Raw genomic sequence first — 24109 nt, 5'->3', positions numbered from 1 at the left:
CGTCATTCGTCGCTAATTTCAGTGGAAAGTATCGTCGGTTTTAACTCAATTTCTATTGGTTTTCCGTCGATTCACGTCAATCCGACCATCCGTTTTTGACACCTCCCGTACCATCATGTTCCTTGCATCATTCCGAGTCCACCGTTGTTCTCTGTTTCTTCGTCGTCGCCAGCGCGTGAAGGAGTAAAAAAGTTAAAGTTTTTGATGTTTCGGAATTGAGCTCTCCTCCGTTAAAAATTGTGAACCGAGCTTGGTAAGTGTCTCAAAATGCCTTAAAATATTTTTTAGTAAATTTTTCGGGAATTTTTAGACGCCCCAGAACTCTGCACGCGCCCCACGCTCCGCCCACTGCGCGTGGGAATAGTTTTGCGCAGGTAAATAATAAAAAACCAGTTTGACCGGTCCGACCCGACTGAACGACCTGACCGGTTGACCCGTTGACCGGCGTTGACTAGCGTTGACCACCGTTGACCAGAACTTTGACCGACCATTAAATGGTCGTTGACTTTTTTTGGGTATACATATTCTAACGTTTTTCGACGTCCTAAATTCGTTTTTGGGGTATGTTTTTCCAAATTTGAACTCGGTATGTTGTTTTCACTAATTTATCTTCCAATTTGATCCGTTTTTCAAAATTAAGACTCTTTTTTGATGAAATTTCTATTGTTATGTATTTGAGGAATTATTAGAAGTTGAATTAAAGATCGAGGGCATTCAAATGAAATTTTTATGATCGATCATTATGGCACAAAAATCGAGGTAATACATTACTACCTTTTCATACTTTATGGAACATGTTGGTATTGATAAATGCATGAATGGAAATGTTTGGTATCATATGTGTAATTAATGAAGTTCTACACTCGATTCGAATATAGTAAAAAATTAGTAACTGAATATGGATCAGATGACTAATATAAGAAATTGAAGGACAAATTGAATTCAATTACAAGTTATGAGATTAAGTGATATAGGGATCAGCATTGGATATGCAATTTATAATCTATCTCATTTGATAAGGTATGGAAATATTTCGATTAGGTAAAATTACGAAATTACTCTGATGTTGGAAAATGACAAGAATTGTCTCTGGAGGTTGATTAATAAATCTGAAAAGACATAATAATCTGATAAAACTACTGATGTGCATAAAAATGTTAGTTTTACTTGGAAAATTTGGATAACCGTTTTTTAACCCCAAGAGGGTTTGGGCAAGTTCTAGAAGTTTGTTAAAGAATCATTTCAAGATCAGAGAATGTTCGGGGAAGCAATTAACGATATGATCTCTATATTATAATTATTTTTGTTAAGAGTTAATACCAAACTTATTTGGTTAAGAAATTACAAAAAGGCCCTTGAGAGGTAAAAATATCCCAAGTTGACTCTGAATGAGAAAATACTTTAAAGATTCGTATTTAACTCGATAAATTATGGATTTAAATGTTAAGATTATGTCTTTGTACAGAAAATTCCTGATAACTTAATTGTAACTTCTGAGAAGGAAATGGACCTGAAAATCTCGGAGTTAAGAATAAATTATTGAGGGTGCTCATTTATAAGGATTGTTTGAAAGGACTGAAGTAAGTGATAAGATGAAATTAAATAATAAGACCGGATGGAAGGAAATGATCGAAGTACATTGGATCTGTATAATTACCAAAATATCCCTGTAATGAAAATGACTCAAGAATATCACCAAGCCTAGTAATAAATGGATATCCTCAAGCATTGAAATGAATGGAAAAACATTATGCACCAAAATGACAAAAATGCCCTTATGGACTAGACTAAGTAAATGTCTTGGATTAATTAAGGAATCAAAATAAACATGGGTGTTGTACTACCTTAAAAGTATGTAACACAACTTAAGTGAGCCGATCAACCCTAATGATATATTAGTACCTGAACAACATATATATCACTTGAATGCGTGTTCCTCTTCTCAAGTTTGGTTCGATGATAATTTTAGAAGTACCCAGCTCAACTCAACTCTAGATCGCATTCGGTACTAAGAATTGAATATTCGTTAGACAAATCAACCATGATGATCAAACTTAACTGAATATAAGTATAATATGTATCTGAAATTTAGAAACGTCTGAATTACTCTGGAAAACTCCGAAGTAACTGGAATGGACTTGACTGATAAATAAGCTAAGTAACCTCAATGACTGAGGATTAAGTAAGGGATCTGGATAAGTCTGGAAGCTATGATGAGTTTACATGATGTACTGTTCTTATGGGTCATGAACTACTAATCAAGTACATCAATATTTCATGATATCGTGGATGCGTGGAAATGAAATAAAGACCATTGGAAGATATATTCAGCGATGATTCTGAAGATGATATGTGGACAAGAATTTATAGAATTAAAGAATAAATACCCTGGAAGGACAATGAATTGACCAGTCGACAAGCATTTGTTCTGGGAGCTATTCATCTAGAGTTGTTCAATTATTCGATCAATCGATATAGTTGTAAAGGTCCTGAATCTTCGTTCTTCCTTATCATCCCAAATTACTCTGGTCATATCTGAAACCACAAGTAACTCAGATGTAAAAGATTCTTAATACCCTTCTGATTACGTACAACTTTCGAAAAATGTCCGAATAAGATATGATTCTGATAATTTATATTCTGAATAACTGATGATTCTGTCAGTTAATAAACTCTTCCAATAGTGATTCTAACTTCTGACATTCTATCAGTAAACCGAAGATCTATGTTTCTCTACCTGATAAGATTATTCAGTATCTCTGAATTATATCTGGAAACTCTATTGTGTTCCCTAATCAAATGAATGTTTTATCTGATTTCTTATTTGAATTTTGTTCTGATTTTCGATTTGAATTATGTTCTTATTTCTGATCTGAATTCTGTTCTGATTTCTGATCTGGATTTTGTTCTTATATCTGATCTGAATTCTGTTTTGATTTCTGATATCTCCGTTTATTGAAGGAAAAATGTTTTAATTGGGGGGTTTATTGTTGGAGGAAAAATACTTACAGGTTCCTCGGCTTTGTGCTCAGGGTCTTGCTATTGTGAGGGGGTGTATGGTTCTGGGGAACCTACACATTATGATGTGTTCGGTTGGGGGAATTTACTATGGTTTTTGATAAATGTTTTATTTGGGGGTATTATTGGAGGAACTATATATGCAGGCTCATCGAGTTTGTGCTCAGGGCCTTACTGTTGTGCAGGGGTTGTATGGTTCTGGGGAACCTATATATTATGTTGTGTTCGGTTGAAGGGATTACTATGATTTTTTATAAATGAAAATATGTTTTTAAAAATATTTGTATCTTTTCACTGGTTTTACGGGAATACACTAGATAACCTATTATGATCTCCTGAACTCAGTCATCTGAAATATTTCTCTGAACTGAAAGTTCACTATCTGTTATCACCTGAAATATCAGTAGGATTTCTGCTCGATATAAAATTATGTAGACGTCTGAACCAATAAGGAAATCTATGTTTATATGTATCTACACGTTCTTCAGCATCATCTGGTAGTTATGTATTACTGAGCTTTCCAAAGCTCTCTATGTTATTCATCTTTTCAGGTTAAAAGAATTGTATCAGTGCATCTATCAAATTTAGTAAGGGAGTTCTTCCGGCATTGCTTGCAGAGTATGATACAATTGATTAGGGGGCATGTAATTGTATTTTGTTTTATATATACGAGTCTGAAAATTTGTTTTATTTCTTAATACTGATAAATGATTTTATGAGTTTACATGTTCTGATAAAAGTTTTAAATTTTCTGCTATTTTTACAGTGGGTGACTCCGGTGGCCCTAATGTGACAGTCTAGATCGGATCGGGTTACCCGCATTAGTCTGAGGGGGTTACATTTAGTGGTGTCAGAGCTATGGTTGAGACAAATTTTTCAAGATAGGCCGGCCAGTCGAATTTCAAAAGATGTCTGATCATTATATGACCCTAGACTACAATCGTACTTCTCTGAGCCGGAACTCTAAGGTTGAGTCCCTATCTATAATGAGCAAACCTAAGTTTTCATCCGTTAGGACTCTATTCTTTTATAAAGGAATACTAGTAACGTCTGTCTAAATTATGTTAAGTACCACACGAACCATGTGAGAGTTACTCATCTGAGAAATTCTGACCCGACTCAAAAAATGAAATTGGGATATGTTATCGCTCTATGGGCCTATTCTTGTAACCAATGCTGAATTGATTCCACAAGGATAAATTTGTTCTGATTCTTTTATTGGAATGAGGGAGAGTTCTAATGAGAATGTATACTCAACTGGTTAAGGATTAGTAGAGGACACATACTTTTGTAAAAGCTACTTGAAGATATGAAAGAACTGGTGGAGTTTTCATTTCTGCAATTTTGTGACATAAATGAATTTCGAGGACGAAATTCTTTTAAGAAATGGATAATTGTAACACCCCAATTTAGGGGCTAAAAATTTAGAAATTATAAATTATTGGATTTAATTTGGTATTTTGGAAGAAATTGAGGATTAAATTGTAAAATTGTAAAGTTAGCATACCATTTTAAGAAGTGTAGGAAATTCAGTGACTAAATTCATGGTTTACCCATTTTTATTTTGGAGAGAATTATAAACCCCCTTTTCCCGTATGTTTTTCCAAATTTTTCCCAGTTTTCTCTCCCCCTTTGACCCTCCTTTAATCTCCAATCTACTCATCGTCCGGTCACCTCTCGTCATGAATCGACGCCGTTCATCGTTAATTTTAGTCGAAAGTATCGTCGATTTTAACTCAATTTCCATTGGTTTTCCGTCGATTCACGTAAATCCGACCATATGTTTTCGACACCTCTCACACCATAGTGTTCCTTGGCATCGTTTTGAGTCCACCGGTGTCCTCTGTTTCTTCGTCATCGCCGGCGCGTGGAGGAGTGAGAAAGTTAAAGATTTCGATGTTTCGAAATCGAGCTCTCTGCCGTTCAAATTTGTGAACCGATCTTGGTAAATGTCTCAAAATGCCTTAAAATATTTTTTAGTAATTTTTCTGGGAATTTTTGGATGCCCTAGGATGCCGCACGCAACCCACGCGTCGGCCCCTGCGTGTGGAATGGTTCTGCGCAGGTAAATAGAAAAAAACCGATTTGAACCAGTTTGACTGGCCCGACCCAGTCCGACCCGACCCGTTGACCAGTGACCGTTGACCGGCATTGACTGGTGTTGACCACCGTTGACCAGAACTTTGACTGGCGTTGACCGACTATTAAACGACCGTTGACTTTTTCTGGATATACCTATCCTGATGTTTTTTGATGTCTTGAATCTATTTTTGGGGTCTGTTTCACCAAATTCAAGCCAAATAAGCTTTTTTTCATTGATTTGTCATCTGATTCGATCCGATTTTCAAAATTAAGCCCCGTTTTTATGAAATTTCTATTGTTATGTATTTGAGAACTTATTAGAAGTTGAATTAAAGATCGAGGGAGTTCGAATGAAACTTTTATGATTGATCAGTATGGCATGGAAATCGAGGTAATACATTACTACCTTTTCATGCTTTATGGAACATGTTGGTGTTAGTAAATGCATGAATGGAAATGTTTGGTCTCATATGTGTAATTAATGAAGTTCTACACTCTATTCGAATATAGTAAAAATTTGGTAACTGAATATGGATCAAATGACTAATATGAAAATTGAAGGACAATTTGAATTTAATTACAAGTTATGAGATTGAGTGATATAAGGATCAACACTGGATATGCAATTTATAATCTATCTAATTTGATAAGGTATGAAAATACTTCCATTAGGTAAAATTATGAAATTACCCTTATGTTGGAAAATGAAAAGAATTGTCTCTGGAAGTTGATTAATAAATCTGAAAAGACATATTAATCTGATAAAACTACTGATGTGCATAAGAAATTTTAGTTTTACTCGGAAAATTTGGATAATCGGTTTTTAACCCTAAGAGGGTTTGGGTAAGTTCTATAAGTCTATTAAGGAATCATTTCAAGATCAGAGAATGTTCAGGGAAGCAATTAACCATAGGATCTCTATATTATAATTATTTTTGTTAAGAGTTAATATCGAAATTATTTGGTTAAGAAATTACGAAAATGCCCTTGAGAGGTAAAAATAGTCCAAGTTGATCCTGAATGAGAAAATACTTTGAGGATTCATATTTCGCACAATAAATTATGGATTTAAATGTTAAGATTATGTCTTTGTACAAAAAATTTCTGATAACCTGATTGTAACTTCTAAGAAGGAAATAGACCTAAAAATCTCCGAGTTAAGAATAAATTATTGAGGGTGCTCCTTTATAAGGATTATTTGAAAGGACTAAAGTAAGTGATAAGATTAAATTAAATAATAAGATCAGATGGAAGGAAATGATTGAAATACATTGGATTTATAAAATGACCAAAATACCCCTATAATAGAAATGACTCAAGAATATCACCAAGCCCAGTAATAATTGGATGTCCTCGAGCATTAAAATGAATAGAAAAACATTGTGCACCAAAATGACCAAAATACCCTTATAGACTAGACTAAGTAAATGTCTTGGATTAATTCAGGAATCCAAATAAACATGGGTGTTGTACTACCTTAAAAGTATGGAACACAACTTAAGTGAGCCGATCAACCCTAATGACATGTTAGTACCTGAACAACATATATATCACTTGAATGCGTGTTCGTCTTCTCAAGTTTTGTTTGATGATAATTTTATAAGTACACAGCTGAGTTTAACTCAACTCTTGATCGCATTCGGTACTAAGAATTGAATATTCGTTAGACAAATTAACAACGAAGACCAAACTGAACTGAACGAAAGTACAATATGCATCCGAAATTCAAATATGTCTGAATTACTCTGGAAAAAACCGAAGTAACTGGAATGGCCTTGACTGCTAAATGAGCTAAGTAACCACAATGACTGAGGATTAAGTATGTGATCTGGATAAGTTTGGAAACTCTGATGAGTTTACATCGTGTACTGTTCTTCTGGGTCATGAACTACTAATCAAGTACATCAGTATTTCATGATATCGTGGAAGCGTGGAAATGAAATAAAGACCATTGGAAGATATATTCAGCGATGATTCTAAAAGATGATCTGTGGACAAGAATTTATGGAATTAAAGAATAAATACCCTGGAAGGACAATGAATTGACCAGTCGACAAGAATTTGTTCTAGGAGCTATTCATCTCGAGTAGTTCGATTATTCGATCAATCGACATAGTTGTAAAGGTCCTAAATCTTCGTTCTTCCTTATCATCCCAAATTACGCTGGTCATATCTAAAAACACAAGTAACTCAGATGTAAAAGATTCTGAATACCCTTCTAATTACGTACAGCTTCCAAAAAATATCCGAATAAGATATGATCATGATAATTTATATTCTGAATAACTGACGATTCTTTCAGTTAATAAACTCTTCAAATAATGATTCTAACTTCTGACATTCGTTGGTAAACCGAAGATCTGTGTTTCTCTGCCTGATAAGATTATTCAGTATCTCTGAATAATATCTGGAAACTCTAGTGTGTTCCTTAATCATATGAATATTTTATCTGATTTTTTATTTGAATTATGTTCTGATTTCCAATTTGAATTATGTTCTGATTTCTGATATGAATTTTGTTCTGATTTCTGATCTAGATTCTATTCTGATATCTGATCTGAATTCTGTTTTGATTTCTAATATCTCTGTTTACTTAAGGAAAACTGTTTTAATTGGGGGGTTTATTGTTGGATGAAGAATACTTACAGGTTCCTCGACTTTGTGCTCAGGGACTTACTGTTGTGCAGGGGGTGTATGGTTTTGGGGAACCTACACATTATGATGTGTTCGGTTGGGGGAATTTACTATGGTTTTTTATAAATGTTTTATTTGGGGGTATTTTGGAGGAAATATATATGCAGGCTCTTCGGCTTTGTGCTCAGGGCCTTACTGTTTTGCAGGGGTTGTATGGTTCTGGGGAACCTACACGAGTATAGGTAACAACATAGTAATCCCTTGGTTCCTTATCTGCTTTGACCAGTACAATGTAGCACTGTCCCACATGCACATCAAGCGACTCATAGTCATTCTGAATTGTGTTCGAATCTTATATCTCAACCAGCTTCCTGGTTTTGCCTTGGAACCTTAAGTTGAGAGATGTCTTTAAACCAACATTGAAAATCCTATATCTGTAGGTTTTACCAGCTTCCATGATGAAGAGAGGTTCGTCTTTACCATCACCTTTGGCCACTTTCTCATTAATATAGACACCGTCTGCTCCGCCAAGGTTGCGACCGCTATCAAGAATTTTCTTGAGATTTTTGTGTCTTTCGTTAAACCAATCTCCATTCATTATGGTATAGTCATCGGCAGGTGGGTCGTATGACATAAGAATTTGGGGATGGCTGTTAATATGAAGGCCACCAAAACCACCAATAGCTTTATGCATACAGGTGATAGGATAATACAAGTAGTTGCCATTCTGATCCTTCACCTGGAAGTGTTAAGTGTAATTCATCCCAAGGGGGATGGGACAATTAGTTCCCAAGACACCATCTTTCCAAGAGTTCTTTCTATGTTGGATACCATCCTTGCAACACATCCCATGGTCGAAAAATGATTATCTCAACCATTAATTATAGTAATCAAATGATAAAAAAGAAAACTACCCTTAGTTCATGAATCGTAGTTACGTACCATGTTATAAGGAATGACTTGTTAATATTATTAAATACATTGACCACAACGTTGTTGTTGGTGGTAGAGTTTATATTCGGGGCGGGTAATTCATTATTAATAAGAATACCTTTGAAGGGAACTCCTAAGGGAGAAATAGTACCTTAAGTAACATGCCATTTGAAAAAAATATAAGGATCTCCGCCTTCAACGATAAGCATTAATTCAGTCCAGAAACATAATAACAACGCTATTAGTTTCAACTGAGCCATCTCTTACTAAAATGTATTCTATATAATTTATTTGACGAACAACAATTTATCCCCTCATAAAGGAAGATATTGCTTAAGTTGGTTTAGATTGCATTTAAGTCTGCCCTTTTATACAAGAAATTCACAAATTTTATTATCGTTCTCCACCATTTATTGCTTTCTTCCATATACATATATTTGACCCCAATTTATGTTTATTACCATGCCATTTTTAGTACAAATCAATTTCATTTTGAATTTTTCTAGTCGAATCATTTTCTTTTTATTAGAACAAGAAATTTGCATGTCCATTATATGGATTTTATTTTGTGTGTGGTAAATAGTTATATTTTTATACATTTTTATATAATTATTGATAACTATTGCTAGATATTTATTAGGAAAATATATCAAGGAAACATAACTTCCTTTATTCAATAATCATGGTTTACTAGACTATATTATGATATGTTTGTTGATATTCACCAAGTTAGAGCACTTGGATGGAAAATATTCAATTTGAAAATAGAAAAAAAGAATGAAAATAGGGAAATTAATTACAATCGAAAAATTATAGAGATTTCAATTTAAAAGGAGATCATCATGAAATATTTTATCTTCAACGTAAATTATCATATCAATATTATAATGAATTTTGTTGATCAATGGATTATATCACATTTTTTTCTCAGTTTAAAAGTCACATTAGATAAAAATTAAGCTAGAAGTCATATTTTTTTTATTTAAGGGGTTATTTTATCGTTTAAGTAAACTCAAATCAACAATGTTACTCCAGAATTTTAATTGTATCAATTTTACCTTTTGACCAACATTAAAAGATATGGTGCTGACATTGTAATAAATGATGTTGACGTGATCATCTATTATTCTTACAAATTTGAGATTTCGTTAAACAAAACATAATAACCTTCCTAACTGTTTTGAGATTTTTCTTATCACAACGTTGACACTTTTGATAGCACGAGATGAAAAAATTATGTAATACCCCAAAAATCAGATCAAGAACTATATCGAAAAGATTCGAAAATTTAATATTTAATTGAATAAGTGGTAAAAGATGAGAAAAATGATTTGGAATAGTATTTAGACTAATTTGTATCAATAAATAAGTTAAGAGGGCATCTTGGTCTTTTTAGAGGAAAATGAATTTAAATATATATTAAGGATTGTAAATAGGAGGAAACAGGAAAGTAAAGCATTTCCTACTCTTCTTTTTCTCCTTCACGTAGGTATTGCTCTCCTCTCTAGCATAAGGTAAACTTCTCTTAGCTAGTTCTTTCTTTAAATTATGGGTTACTTTGGTAACATTAGGTGTTATGTGAGCTTAAGGAAGGATTAAAGAAGATTAAAACTAAGTGGGGGATGTTTAATAAGAGATTTAAATAAATGGGTTTTTAAATGACATATTGATATATGTGTTTTTATTGAGGTTTATTAGTAAAATTGACTTGTCAAAGGATTAAACAAAAGATTAGAAGCATGAGATAAGATTAAAAACATGTTTAGAAAAATGGTATGATTCTTGAGTTGAGATGTTCCATGAAGATGTTAGAAGTTAAAGATGGCAAAACGAAGTAAAGTTAGTTGGGTTAAATAAAGAGGAGTTAAATAGTATTGTTGGAGGTAAAAGTATGAGATTAGAGGGGAAAATTAAGTGAAATTTGATCTAAAAAAATGGTAATTATGGGCAATGGTATCGATAATGATAGAACAATACCGATACTATAGGTGTAAATAAGTAGAAATGGGAAAAACATTATCGGTACCGATTCAAGGGGTATCGATACTGATAAGGTATCGATACTAACAAAGGGAAGTATCGATACTATGGATCCAAAATGTCAAAATGGTATGTTACTGAAAGGCAGTATCGGTACCATAGTATAATAGTATCAATACTAAGAAAAGGGTATCGATACCAGGCAACACAAAATATATAAATGGTATCGATACTGAAAGGGGGTATCGGTACCATAGTATAGAAGTATTGGTATAAGGGTAGTAGTACCGATACTATTTGGAATGACAAAATATGTTGAAATGGTTATGGAAATTGAAATAATGATATTTTGAATATTCTTAAAGTATAATGTTAAGGAGTATACTAACATTGGTATGTTATGTGTACTTAATGGGTACTTGTGTAGATCAGAACCAAGCTCCTGAATCTAGCAAGAAATGGGGAAAGATAAAGATGTTGATTATTCAGACATCTCTACACATCATTAGTGGGGATTACCAGGTAGGTACCTTATTGTAAGTATTTGAGATGAATAACATTCAAATAAGAATTTTTAAATTTATATATATTTTATAATATTTATTATGTTATCTTTATATGTATGGAAAGAATATTATGAATGAGTTTTAGCGTATGAACTGCTCTAAACCGAATTCGTAATTAAAATGCATGAAATGATGCATTAAGGTATGAAAGGATACCATAATTAAAATGCATGAAATGATGCATTAAGGCATGAAAGGATGTCATAACTAAAATGCATGAACGGATGCATTAAGGCATGAAAAGATTCCATAATTAAAATGCATGAAAGGATGCATTAAGGCATGAAAGGATGACATAACTAAAATACATGAACGAATGTATTAAGGCATGAAAGGATGCAATAATTGAAATGCATGAAAAGATGCATTAACACATGAAATGATACCATAACTAAAATGCATGAAATGATGCATTAGGGCATGAAAGGATGTCATGATTAAAATGTATGAACGGATGTATTAATACATGAAAAGAGACCCTAACTAAAATTAATAAATAATTACTAAAGAAAAATGAACAAAAGAAAGGTATGTTGGATATACTAAAAATGTTTATGATGATAATATGACAAAAGTTTGGTTTCAATCAGAGTGACTTAACTAATCCTTATGGATGATACAACTTAGTTTGAAGTAAAATAACCATGAGATACTTATGTAAACCTTAATGTTCTTTACAATATTATATCTCACTAAGTAAATGCTTAGCGTGTGTTGTTTCCCACACATAGGTAAAAGCATAGAGTAACTAAATAAAGAGTGCATCTGTAATAGCAGTGATCATCAATTTAAGGTGAACTCATCAGTGACACCAAGACAATCTAGTTTATTTTTGAAAAAAACTTATTTGGCATGTAATCACAGTATTAAAAATGCTCTTAACTTTAATTAAGTAGAACTTATAACAGTTTACAGTTAATGTTTAGCTTTATATTAAAATGTTATGTTTTCATAAATAGAAAAACAAAAATTTTATGGGATTTTTAAATGAGGAACTGTTCTAAAGATGATGTGACATCTGTATCTCGTGTATGAAAAAGTATACGGGAGATGGGTGTTACGTTTATTGGTATCATAGCTACAGGTTTAGCCAATTCTTAGCAGAAACCATTTTAATTTTTTAAAAAATATAAAAGGGGATTACATTCCATAAAGATTATCAATATTACTTGTATAATGTCATTTTAGCGAAATTGATGACACTCATTACTAATTGTAATGTTATTATTATGTATGTTATAAAAGATGTCGGAATCTTTGAATTCGCGAAAAGCTGGCGGACAAGAGATGCAAGAAGGAACTGGTAGTGAGAGTTATGATGCAAATAGTGAACTGTCTATCCCCTCTGAAAATGCTAGTGCACCTGCACCTCAGGGAATTTCGGTGCCTGAGTTTGGAACTTTCATGCAAGACCTTGACGCCATACTGACTCAGTTTCAACCTCCCCTTGCTCCTCCAGCACTGAGAATATAATTCCAAAAGAGCTGAAAAGCTTGGGAGCTCCAAAGTTTCAGGGAGAAGAGAGAGGGTCCTATGGAGGCCGACTTGTGGTTAAATGATGTTATATTAATGCTCGAGAGTCTTTAATGCACGGATCTGAAAAGGTTGGGAGGAGCTGTATCTTTACTTAGAGGATCAACTCGAGGATGGTGGTCAAATACTACGATGTATGCACCACCGGAGCAAGTGACCTGACAATTATTCTTGGAAGAATTCAAGAACAAATATATGGGTGAACAGTTCAAACGTGCAATGTTGTTAAAGTTACTTAATCTGAAACAAGGTAATAGAGTTGTATATGAATTTAAGGCTGAGTACAACAAGTTGAGCTGTTTTGCCATCGAAGTTGTTCCAAATGACAAGGCAAGACGTAATTGGTTCATATGAAAGAGATGATGTTGGCCTTGAACTTTCCGAGTCTACAAGAAGTCATAAACAAAGCCAAAGTTGTTGAAACAGCTCAGGAGGAGACGTTAGTTGCAGAGCAAAGTGTTCGGACGGGGAAAAGAGTGGGAATACCTTCCACTCCCCTATCATGTTAAAAGAGGCAAGGGCTCGAGTTCCAAATATACTGATAGAGATAGTTTTGCAGCAACTTAACAAAAAAATAGACTATCTCAGTCTTTTTCTGCTAGCTCGGGTAGAGCATCAGGGGAGAGAATTACATATCAAACATGTGGCAAATTGCACAGTGGAGCATGCAAACTGAAAGATCGGTAGCAGCCTCAAATAGAAGCAGAGGAAGGGGTAGATCCAGGGGACAAACAGATTCAATGTAGAGATAAGAGACTTGGGAAGTCACTAGAATTTACAATATTAAGACTAATGAGGATCGGGATGACCCTGAAATTATAACAGGTATTTTCCATCTTTTTGATGAGCCTGTATTTGTTTTAGTTGATCCTGGTTCTACATACTCATACATCAGTACCAAATTGATTAAAATTAGTGGAATCCCTTTATAACCAATTGTGAGTGAGATGATAGCGGTAAACCCATGGGTCACAGTGCGAGAGTAACTAGAGTATGTAGAAAATGCCCTATAAAGATCCAATAGATTGTGTTTTCGGCAAACTTGATGGAGTTGCCCTTTTATGAATTTAAAATTATTTTAGGCATGGATTGGTTGTCTTCACATTATTGATGTGTTGATTGTCGTAAAAAAACACTTGTTTCTAAAGGATGCCAAAGGTTCAAAAATCATAGTGATCGACGAAAGAGTGAAATCACCATCAAATGTGATATCAACCATGACTGCAAGGAAGATGATGTCGAAGGGATGTATAGCTTTTCTAGCCAATGTGATATATACTCAAATTTTGGAAGTTAGAGTAAATGATATTCCAATGGTTAGAGAATTTCTGGATATTTTTCCTGAGGAGTTACCAGGATTACCTCCAGATCGGGAGGTAGAATTCAAGATTGAGATTTACTCGGGTACCGAACCTGTTTCTATGGCTCCATATAGAATGCCTCTGACTGAATTGAGAGAATTAAAAGTCCAACTGTAAGAATTACTCGATAAGGGGTTTGTAAGACCTAGTGTTTCTCCTTGGGGAGCACCTGTGTTGTTTGTGAAAAAGAATGACGGGTCTATACGATTATGTATCGTTTACCGCCAGTTAAATAAAGTCACAATAAATAACATGTATCCTCTTCCAAGGATTGATGATTTGTTTGATAAATTAAAAGGAGCAGCGGTGTTTTCTAAGATAGATATAAGGTCGGGGTACCATCAACTAAAGATTAAAGATGATGATATTTCAAAGATAACTTTTTGGACTCGGTATGGGCATTATAAATTTGTAGTGATGCATGCACCAGCGGCATTCATGGACTTGATGAACCGAGTATTTTAATCGTACTTGGATCAATTCGTGGTGATATTTATAGATGATATTTCGGTATATTCTAAGTCAAGAGAAGAACAAGATACTCATCTTCGAGTAGTTCTTCAGACACTCCATGAGAGGAAGTTGTATGCCAAATTGACAAAGTGCGAATTTTGGTTACCCAAGTTGCTTTCCTTGGTCTCATAGTCTCTATAGAAGGTATGAGAGTATATCCAAGAAATATCCAAGCTATAGTGGATTGGCAAACTCCAAAGAATGTTTCGGAGGTTTGGAGTTTCTTAGGACTTGCTGGTTATTATAGATAGTTTGTGAAGAACTTCTCAATGTTATCTTTTCCAGGATATGCCATTTGTCTGGATGGAGAAATGTCTGGATGGAGAAATGTCAGTAAATCTTTGAAAGGCTCAAGAGGATAGTAATAGAGGCCCCTGTGTTGGTACAACCTGAGGCAGGTAAAGACTGTGTTGTTTTTATTGATGTATCTCATAATGGACTGGGGTGTATGCTGATGCAAGATGGAAAAGCTGTGGCTTATGCCTTAAGAAAGTTGAAGAATCATGAGAAAAATTATTCGACTCACTATTTAGAATCGGCAGCCGTTGTGTTTGCATTGAAAATCTGGCGTCATTAGCTGTGTGAGGAACGGTGCCATATTTATACAGATCACAAGAGCCTAAAGTACATGTTGACAATAAAGAACTGAACTTGAGGCAAAGAAGATGGATCGAGCTTTTAAAAGATTATGATATAATTATTGATTATCATCCCTGGAAAGACGAATATAGTAGTGGATACATTGAGCCGAATGATTTTTGCCTCTCTACGGGCTTTTGATGCGCATATGTCATTAAAGGAAGATGGTGCCTTGATTGCTGAGCTTAAGTTAAATCTAATGTTTTTGGATCAGATAAAAGAGCTCCAAGGTCAAGATGAGAAATGCTCATCGAGAATGGCACAAGTTGAAAAGAAATAAACCAAATATTTCGAAATAAGAGGCGATGGATGTTTATATTATCAAGGAAGACTTTGCATACCCGAAAATGAAAAATTGAAGGAACACGTTCTTTATGAAGAACATTATAGCCCCTTGACGATGCATCCAGGCGCGAATAAGTTGTATCAGGATTTAAAAAGTCGTTATTGGTGGTCGGGTATGAAAAGAGCTGTATCGGAGTTTGTGGCAAAATGTTTGATGTGTCAGCAAGTGAAAACTGAACATCAAGTATCCTATGAACTGCTTCAATCGATATTTTTTCCTGAGTGGAAGTGGGAGCCAGTTACTATGGATTTTGTTTTGGGGCTACTTTTATCACCAGGCAAAACGGACTCTATATGGGTAATTATAGATCGATTGACTAAGACAACTCATTTTATTCCAGTAAGAGTAGATTACTCGATGTATAAGTATGTACAGTTGTATATTAAAGAAAAAGTCAAACTGCATGGAGTGCCTATATCAATAGTGTCCGATGGAGACCCAAGGTTTACTTCAGGATTTTGGAAGTCGTTGCACGAGGCATTGGGTTCTCGATTGAACTTCAACACTTCTTTTCATCCGAAGACAGATGGACAGTTAGAGCGAGTCATCCAAATACTTGAGGATATGCTAAGAGCATGTGTGATTGAGTTGAAAGGATCACGGGAAAGGTATTTGCCTTAAGCCAAATTTGCGTATAATAACAGTTGCCAGTAGAGTATTAATATGGCTCTGTATGAAGCTTTATATGGGAGAAAGTGTCGTACACCATTAAATTAGTTTGAACTAAAAGACTAAGACCTAGTTGGGTCAGAGTTGATTAAAGAAATAGAGGAGAAAGTAAAGATTATTCAGGGAAATCTAAAGATAGCCTCCGATCGACAGAAATCTTATGATGATTTGAAAAGAAAAGAAATCGAATTTCTAGTGGGAGACAAAGTGTTCTTAAAGGTGTCGCATTGGAAGAAAGTTTTGAGATTTGGGCACAAACGAAAGCTGAGTCCGAGATTTATTGGACCTTATGAAATCTTGAAAAGAGTAGGACCAATAGCATATCAGTTAGCTTTGCCTCCAGATATGGACAAAATCCACAATGTTTTCCATGTATCGATGCTCTGAAGATACCGTTCAGATCCATCCCACATTATTAAACCAGAGGAAATAGAGGTCCGAACAGATTTAACTTATGAAGAAGAACCAGTGCAGATCCTGGCTAGAGAAATCAAGGAATTGCGCAACAAAAAGATTCCTTTAGTTAAAGTACTATAGCAAAATCATAAGGTTGAAGAAGCTACTTGGGAAAAAGATGAGGACATGAGAATGCAGTTTCCATAGCTTTTCGCTCCATGTATTTATTTAAATTCGATAACGAATTTTCTTAGGGGATAAATTTAATACCCCAAATATCAGATCAGATACTATATCGAAAAGATTCAGAAATTTAAGATTTAATTGAATAAGTGGTAAAAGATGAGAAAAATGATTTGGAATAGTGTTTAGACTAATTTGTATAAATAGATAAGTTAAGAGGGCATTTTGGTCTTTTTGGAGGAAAATCGATTTAAATATATATTAGGGATTGTAAATAGGAGGAAAGAGGAAAGTAAAGCATTTCCTACTCTTTTTCTTCTCCTACACGTTGGTATTTCTCTCCTCTCTAGCATAAGGTAAACTTCTCTTAGCTAGTTCTTTCTTCAAATTATGGGTTGCTTTGGTAACATTAGGTGTTATGTGAGCTTAAGGAAGGATTAAAGAAGATTTAAACTAAGTGAGGGATGTTTTATAAGAGATTTAAAGAAATGTGTTTTTAAATGACATGTTGATATATGTGTTTTTATTGAGGTTTATTAGTAAAATTGACTTGTCAAAGGATTAAACAAAAGATTAGAAGCATGAGATAAGATTAAAAACATGTTTAGAAAAATGGTATGATTCTTGAGATGAGATGTTCGATGAAGATGTCAGATGTTAAAGATGGCAAAACGAAGTAAAGTTAGTTGGGTTAAATAAAGAGAAGTTAAATAGTATTGTTTGAGGTAAAAGTATGAGATTAGAGGGCAAAATTAAGTGAAATTCGAGCTGAAAAATGGTACTTTTGGGCAATGGTATCGGTACTGATAGAACAGTATCGATACTATAGGTGTAAATAGGTAGAAATGGGAAGAACAGTATCGATACCGATGAAAGAGGTATCAATACTGATAAGGTATCGATACTAACAAAGGAAAGTATCGATACCATGGATCCAAAAAATCAAAATGGTATCGATACTGATAGGGAGTATCAGTACCATAATATAGTAGTATCGATACTGAGAAAAGGGTATCGATACCATGCAACACAGAATATAGAAATGGTATCGATCCTGAAAGGGGGTATCGGCTCTAAATCGAATTCATAATTAAAATGCATGAAAGGATGCCATAATTAAAATGCATAAAATGATGCATTAAGGCTTGAAAGGATGCCATAACTAAAATGCATGAACGAATACATTAAGGCATGAAAGGATGCCATAATTAAAATGCATGAAAGGATGCATTAAGGCATGAAAGGATGCCATAACTAAAATGCATGAACGGATGCATTAAGCCATGAAAGGATGCCATAATTCATGAAAGGATGCCAAAATTAAAATGCACGAAATAATGCATTAAGGCATGAAAGGATGCCATAACTAAAATGCATGAAAGGATACATTAGGCCATGTAAGGATGCCATGATTAAAATGTATGAACGGGTGTATTAATACATGAAAAGAGAACCTAACTAAAATTAATGAATAATTACTAAATAAAAATGAAGTAAAAAAAGGTATGTTGGACATACTAAAACTGTTTATGATGATAATATGACAGAATTTTGGTTTCAATAAGAGTGACTTAACTAATCCTTATAGATGATACAACTTAGTTTGAAATCAAATAACCATGAGATACTTATATATACCTTATGTTCTTTACAATATTATATCTCACTAAGTAAATGCTTAACGTGTGTTGTTTCCCACGAGTAGGTAAAAGCAGAGAGTAACTGAGTAAGGAGTGCATCTATAGCAGCATTGATCATCAATTTAAGGTGGAATCATAAGTGACACCAAGACAACCTAGTTTATTTTGGGAAAAACTTATTTGGCATGTAATCACAATATTAAAAATGCTTTTAACTTTAATTAAGTATAACTTTTAACATTTTACAATCAATGTTTTGCTTTATATTAAAATATGTTTTCAGAAATCGAAAAAAAATTTATGGGTTTTTCAAATGAGGAATTGTTCTAAAGATGATGTGACATCTGTATCTCATGTACGGACAAGTATACGGGAGATAGGTGTTACAAATTATTAAAAATAATTAAACTTTGCAAATCAAACATGTACAAAAATATTTTTTAAATTACAATGGATGCAATACCTTATTAATTATATTTTCTTATAATTATTTTATGGTGTTTAAATACATCATTCATAACATATGGAACAAATAAATATATATTTCTATAATAAAGGCTACCATGTTTAAGATGACAGTTTTTCACCAAGGAAACTTGCTCAATGTGCCAATAGAGCCATGAACAACGATCAAAACCAAGGAGCTCAACAAGTGCAAGATCCAATAGATCCAAATGGCACTGCAAATCGGAATGCTGGAATTGTACCCCAACCTAGAGCTATTCGAGATCACTTAACTCCTACCTTGGATGATCTCAACCCTATGATTGTAACTTTCGAGATATAGGTAGCCCACATTGAGCTTAAACTAGATATGTTCAATATGTTGAAATTGATAGAACAATTTAGTGGCATGTCTCATAAAGATGATAGGCAACACATTTGATCTTTCTTGGAAGTTTGTGATTCATTTAGGCAATAATGAGTGCATGAAGATGTGTTGAAACTTAAATTATTTCATTTTTTGCGTGACCGAACAATGACTTGGTTGAGTGGAGTTCCATCCAGCTCGATGGAGTCATGGGCTGATTTATGTAAAAGTTTTTTTACTGTGATATAATCCATCGAACATGCAGTCTTAACTCAGAAATGACGTAGCATCTTTTCGTCAAGCTGATGACGAATCTATGTATGAATGTTGGGACCGATACAAGGGATTGCTTCACAAGAGTACTAATCATGGATTTAAAGATTGGAATCAAGTGGTAATATTCTACAATGAAGTCAATGCACCCACTAGGATGATGCTAGATGCCTAGGAAAATGGTACTTTGCTAGACAAATCACCTAAAGATGCTTTTGACATTCTTGATAAAATTGCTAATAATGACTTCAAGTTTCCTTCTTCGAGGCTTGGAACATGGAAGAAGGCACAAGAGACATTCGAACTAGATGCTAAGGATTCTATGTCCGCCCAACTCTCCGCTATCACAAATGTGTTGAAGAATATGAAACGTTCCAGTAAGGTGAAAGAAGGTGGCCAACTCAACATGTTTATTATGTTGTGGCAATCACCATGGAGTGAATCACAGAAAATCAAGAATCGATCAACTATGTGGGGAATTTCAATCAAAGCAACAATAACTACCCCTACTCTAACACTTATAATCCATGATGGAATCAGAATCCTAATTTTTCGTGGGGAAATCAAGGAGCAACTAATGCTAGTCATCCTACTCGGCAGCAGAATATAAATGAACCCCAAGTTTTTAATCAAATATTTCTTGGCATAATTCTAATAAGGGGCAGTGTCTTCATTAAATACAAGTTCCTTGGAAACTACTATAAAGGAAATTATAGCAAGTGAAAAGACGATGTTTCAAGAACATTCTTCAACTATCAAGAGTCAAGGAACATTGTTGTAAATCCATAACACATCTATACAAGCTTTGGAGGGTCATATTGGTCAAATTGTTTCGGCATTACAAGAACGGTAGCCAAGTCATCTTCCAAGTGACACTGAAGTTACTAAACCTCATGGAAAGGAACAATATAGTGCCCTTACACTATGGAGTGGCACCTAAATTAATCAAAAAGACAAGTTTGGGGGAAACAATAAAGATAAATCCACTCCAATAAATGTGCAAGCAAAACCGGATATGCAAGAAGAGATAATCGATGAGAAGGAAAATGATAAGGGTTCAACAAGTGAATATACTAATGGAGTAAACAAAAATTCTACAGAAAAAGTTATTCCCACCATATCAGTAGAAGAAGTCATACCCCCCACCACCCTTCCCGCAAAGGCTGAAGAAGCATAATGATGATGTTCAACTCAAGAATTTTGTTGAGATTCTTGACCAACTTTATATCAATGTCCAACTCATGGAAGCTATTGATAAAATGCCCACATACGCCAAATTTCTCAAGGAAATTGTTACCAAGAAGAGAAAATTCAAGAAGTTTGAGACAATTGCCACATCAAAAGAATATTGCTCTGCCTTGAGCAAGCTATCATTGAAACAAAAAGATCCATGCAACTTTATTATTTCATTCTCTATAGGAGAGAACTATGTTGGAAAAGCCTTGTGTGACCTTGGATCAAGCGTGAATCTAATGCCCAAGTCAATATTTTACAAGCTTGGAATAGGAAATGCGATACCTACCTTTGTTATTTTGCAACTAGCTGATCGTTCCCATGTTCGTCTTGAGGGGAATATCAAGGATGTCATAGTAAGGGTGGACAAATTCGTACTTCTAGCTTACTTCCTTATACATGATTGCGAGGTTGATGTAAATATACCCATACTTTTGGGAAGGTCTTTCCTAGACATGGGACGTATTCTTATTGATTGTGAGAAAGGCGAACTCACTATGCGAGTAGCTAATCAGAGTGTGATTGTGAATGTCTTTCGTTCTCTTAAATATGTGGATGATTTTGAAGAATGTCAGAGCATTCCGGAAGCGGGCTTAATGATAGAAGAAGCTGAGCAATTTTTCCATATCAATTTCACACAACTGGTTGATTATGAAGAGCTTATGAAAGAGGATAACAAAGAGGAGGCTGAGGAATTCCCCATAGAGGTACATCAGTCAAGCTTAATCTCAGCTAGACCAGATATATGCTTTGAACATATTGATTTCAAAGAATTTATTCATCTTGAGCCCTCCTTATAACATGCACCCAATTTGGAACTAAGAACTTTGCCACAACATCTCAAATATGCTTACTTAGGTGATAATAAAACATTACCATTATTTATCTCTTCCAACCTTAATCCTGACCAAGAACATAATTTGTTAATCGTTTTGTCAAAGCATAAGAAAACGTTATGATAACCATGGAAAATTTGAAGGGGATAAGTCCTACCATAGGCATGTACAAAATTTTGCTGGAGGAATGCATTGCAATTCCATAAAGCCACAGAGGAGATTGAACCCTGTCATGAAAAAGGTGGTCATGAAAGAGATTATCAAATGGCTTGATGCTAGAGTTATTTACCCAATATCTAATTGTTTGTGAGTGAGATCGGTGCAATGCATCCCCAAGAAAGGAGGCACAATTGTGGTGAGCAATTACGACAATGACCTCTTGCCCATGTACATCGTCACTGAATGGAGGATTTGTATGGACTACCGTAAGCTCAACAAGGCTACCAAGAAGGACCATTTTCGTCAATTAAATACTTTTTTGATTGAAGGGCAAGACATATTATTGCTTTCTAGATGGATATTCGGGATACAATCAAATTTCCATAGCACCAGAGGACCAAGAAAAGATAACATTCACGTGTCTTTATGGAACTTATGCTTTCCGTATGATGCCTTTTGGTCTATGTAATGCACCAACAACTTTTCAACGCTGCATGCAAGCCATTTTCTCCGACATGGTTGAGGAATTTTTAAATATTCATGGATGATTTCTCTGTCTCTGGAGATAGTTTTGAAAAATGACTTGACAATCTGGTGAAGGTTTTGAAGTGTTGTGAAGAGGCTAACCTGGTGTTGTATTGGGAAAAATGTCACTTCATGGTGACTGAAGGTGTTGTGCTAGGCCACAAAATTTCACACAAGGGTATTGAGGTGGATATAGCTAAAATTGAGGAGATCGAGAAGTTATATCCATCGACCACTGTCAAGGGCAATAGAAATTTTCTTGGACACGCATGTTTCTTTAGAAGGTTTATCAAGGACTTCTCCAAGATTTCTAAACCCTTGTGTACCTTGTTGCAACAAAATCAGCCTTTTGTGTTTTGATAAATTTTGTCATGGCGCATTCACAGAGCTAAAGCAAAGCCTCATTTCAACACTAATTATAGTTCCTCCTGATTGAACGTTGCCCTTCAAGTTGATGTGTTATGCAAGCCACTATGTCATAGGAGTTGTGCTTGGGCAACTCTGAGGTAAAATCTTCCATGTTATTTATTATGCCAGCCGTACATTGAATGATGCACAACTTAACTATACTACTATTGAGAAAGAATTACTTGTCGTGGTATTTGTATTTGATAAGTTTAGGTCATACTTGATAGGCACCAAAGTTATTGTTCACAATGCTCACTCAGTTATCAAATACTTAGTGAACAAGATGGATGTCAAGCCTAGACTCATTAGGTGGATACTACTCTTGCAAGAAATTGACTTAGAGGTGGTAGATAGGAAAGGTACAGAGAATCAAGTTGTTGATCATCTCTCTAGGCTAGAAAACAATTCAGAATGTCGTGACAATTTGGGCATTAAAGAAGAATTCCCTTATGAGAAAATATTATATGCCACGACAGTTCTGTGGTACGCTGGAATTGTTAATTTTCTTGTTAGTGGTATTTTACCTTATGACATAAATAGCCAGGGAAAGAGGAAATTCATGTACGATGCTAGATTCTATTTTTGGGTCGAATCATACCAGTTCAAGCGATGTACAGACCAGATAACCCGAAGGTGTATCCCCGAATAGGATCAAAGAGAAATCTTACATCATTGTCACATGGGTCCGTGCGGAGGTCATTTTGGAGGTGCAAGGACTGCTGTAAAGGTCCTTCAATCAAGCTTTTATTGTCCTACCCTTTTTAAATATGCCAATGCATTTTACAAGACTTGTGATAGATGCCAACGCACAGGAAACATCTCTAGGAGACATGAAATGCCCTTGCAAAATATCTTGGAGATAAAACTTTTTTATGTGTGGGGCATCAACTTCATGGGCTTGTCCGTCTTCATTTAGAGACTTATATATCTTACTGGCAGTGGACTACGTGTCCAAGTGGGTTGAAGCAATTACTACGCCAACGAATGATTCAAAGATTGTGCTTAAGTTCCTTCATAACTACATCTTTAAGAAATTTGGTGCACATAGAGCTATCATCAGTGATAAGGGCACCCACTTTGACAACAAGTTAATTGCCAAAACATTGTAGAGGTATGGAGTGCAGCATAAAATTACCATGGAATATCACCTCCAAACCAATGGGCAAGCTAAAGTCTCAAATCTCGAGATCAAGCAGATTTTGGAAAAGGTGGTGAAACCCAAAAGGAATAATTGGTCACCGAAGCTTGATGAAGCGCTCTGGGCATACCGTTCAGTATTTAAGACCTTGATAGGCATGTCCACATTTAAGTTGATATATGAAAAGTGTGCCATCTCCCGGTTGGGTTAGAGCACAAATCCTATTGGGCCAT

At 34.8% G+C, this 24109-nt stretch overlaps 1 protein-coding gene across 1 annotated transcript; it reads left to right on the top strand.

Annotated features, from left to right (window-relative positions):
- The first annotated feature begins 19112 nt into the window (after nucleotides 1-19112).
- On the top strand, nucleotides 19113-23847 carry LOC120165198. Its single transcript, XM_039174770.1, has 5 exons — nucleotides 19113-19262; nucleotides 19831-19959; nucleotides 20705-21517; nucleotides 22406-22574; nucleotides 23678-23847. The coding sequence occupies exons 1-5, from the start codon at nucleotides 19113-19115 to the stop codon at nucleotides 23845-23847; spliced, it is 1431 nt and encodes a 476-aa protein (XP_039030701.1).
- The last annotated feature ends 262 nt before the right edge of the window (nucleotides 23848-24109 follow it).

The sequence above is a fragment of the Hibiscus syriacus genome, unplaced genomic scaffold (genome assembly GCF_006381635.1).
Source record: "Hibiscus syriacus cultivar Baekdansim isolate YM2019G1 unplaced genomic scaffold, ASM638163v2 tig00111582_pilon, whole genome shotgun sequence".
NCBI classification, from domain to species: Eukaryota; Viridiplantae; Streptophyta; class Magnoliopsida; order Malvales; family Malvaceae; genus Hibiscus; species Hibiscus syriacus.
The sequence above is the reverse complement of the archived record's forward strand: the minus strand, read 5'-3'. Positions and strand labels throughout refer to the sequence as shown.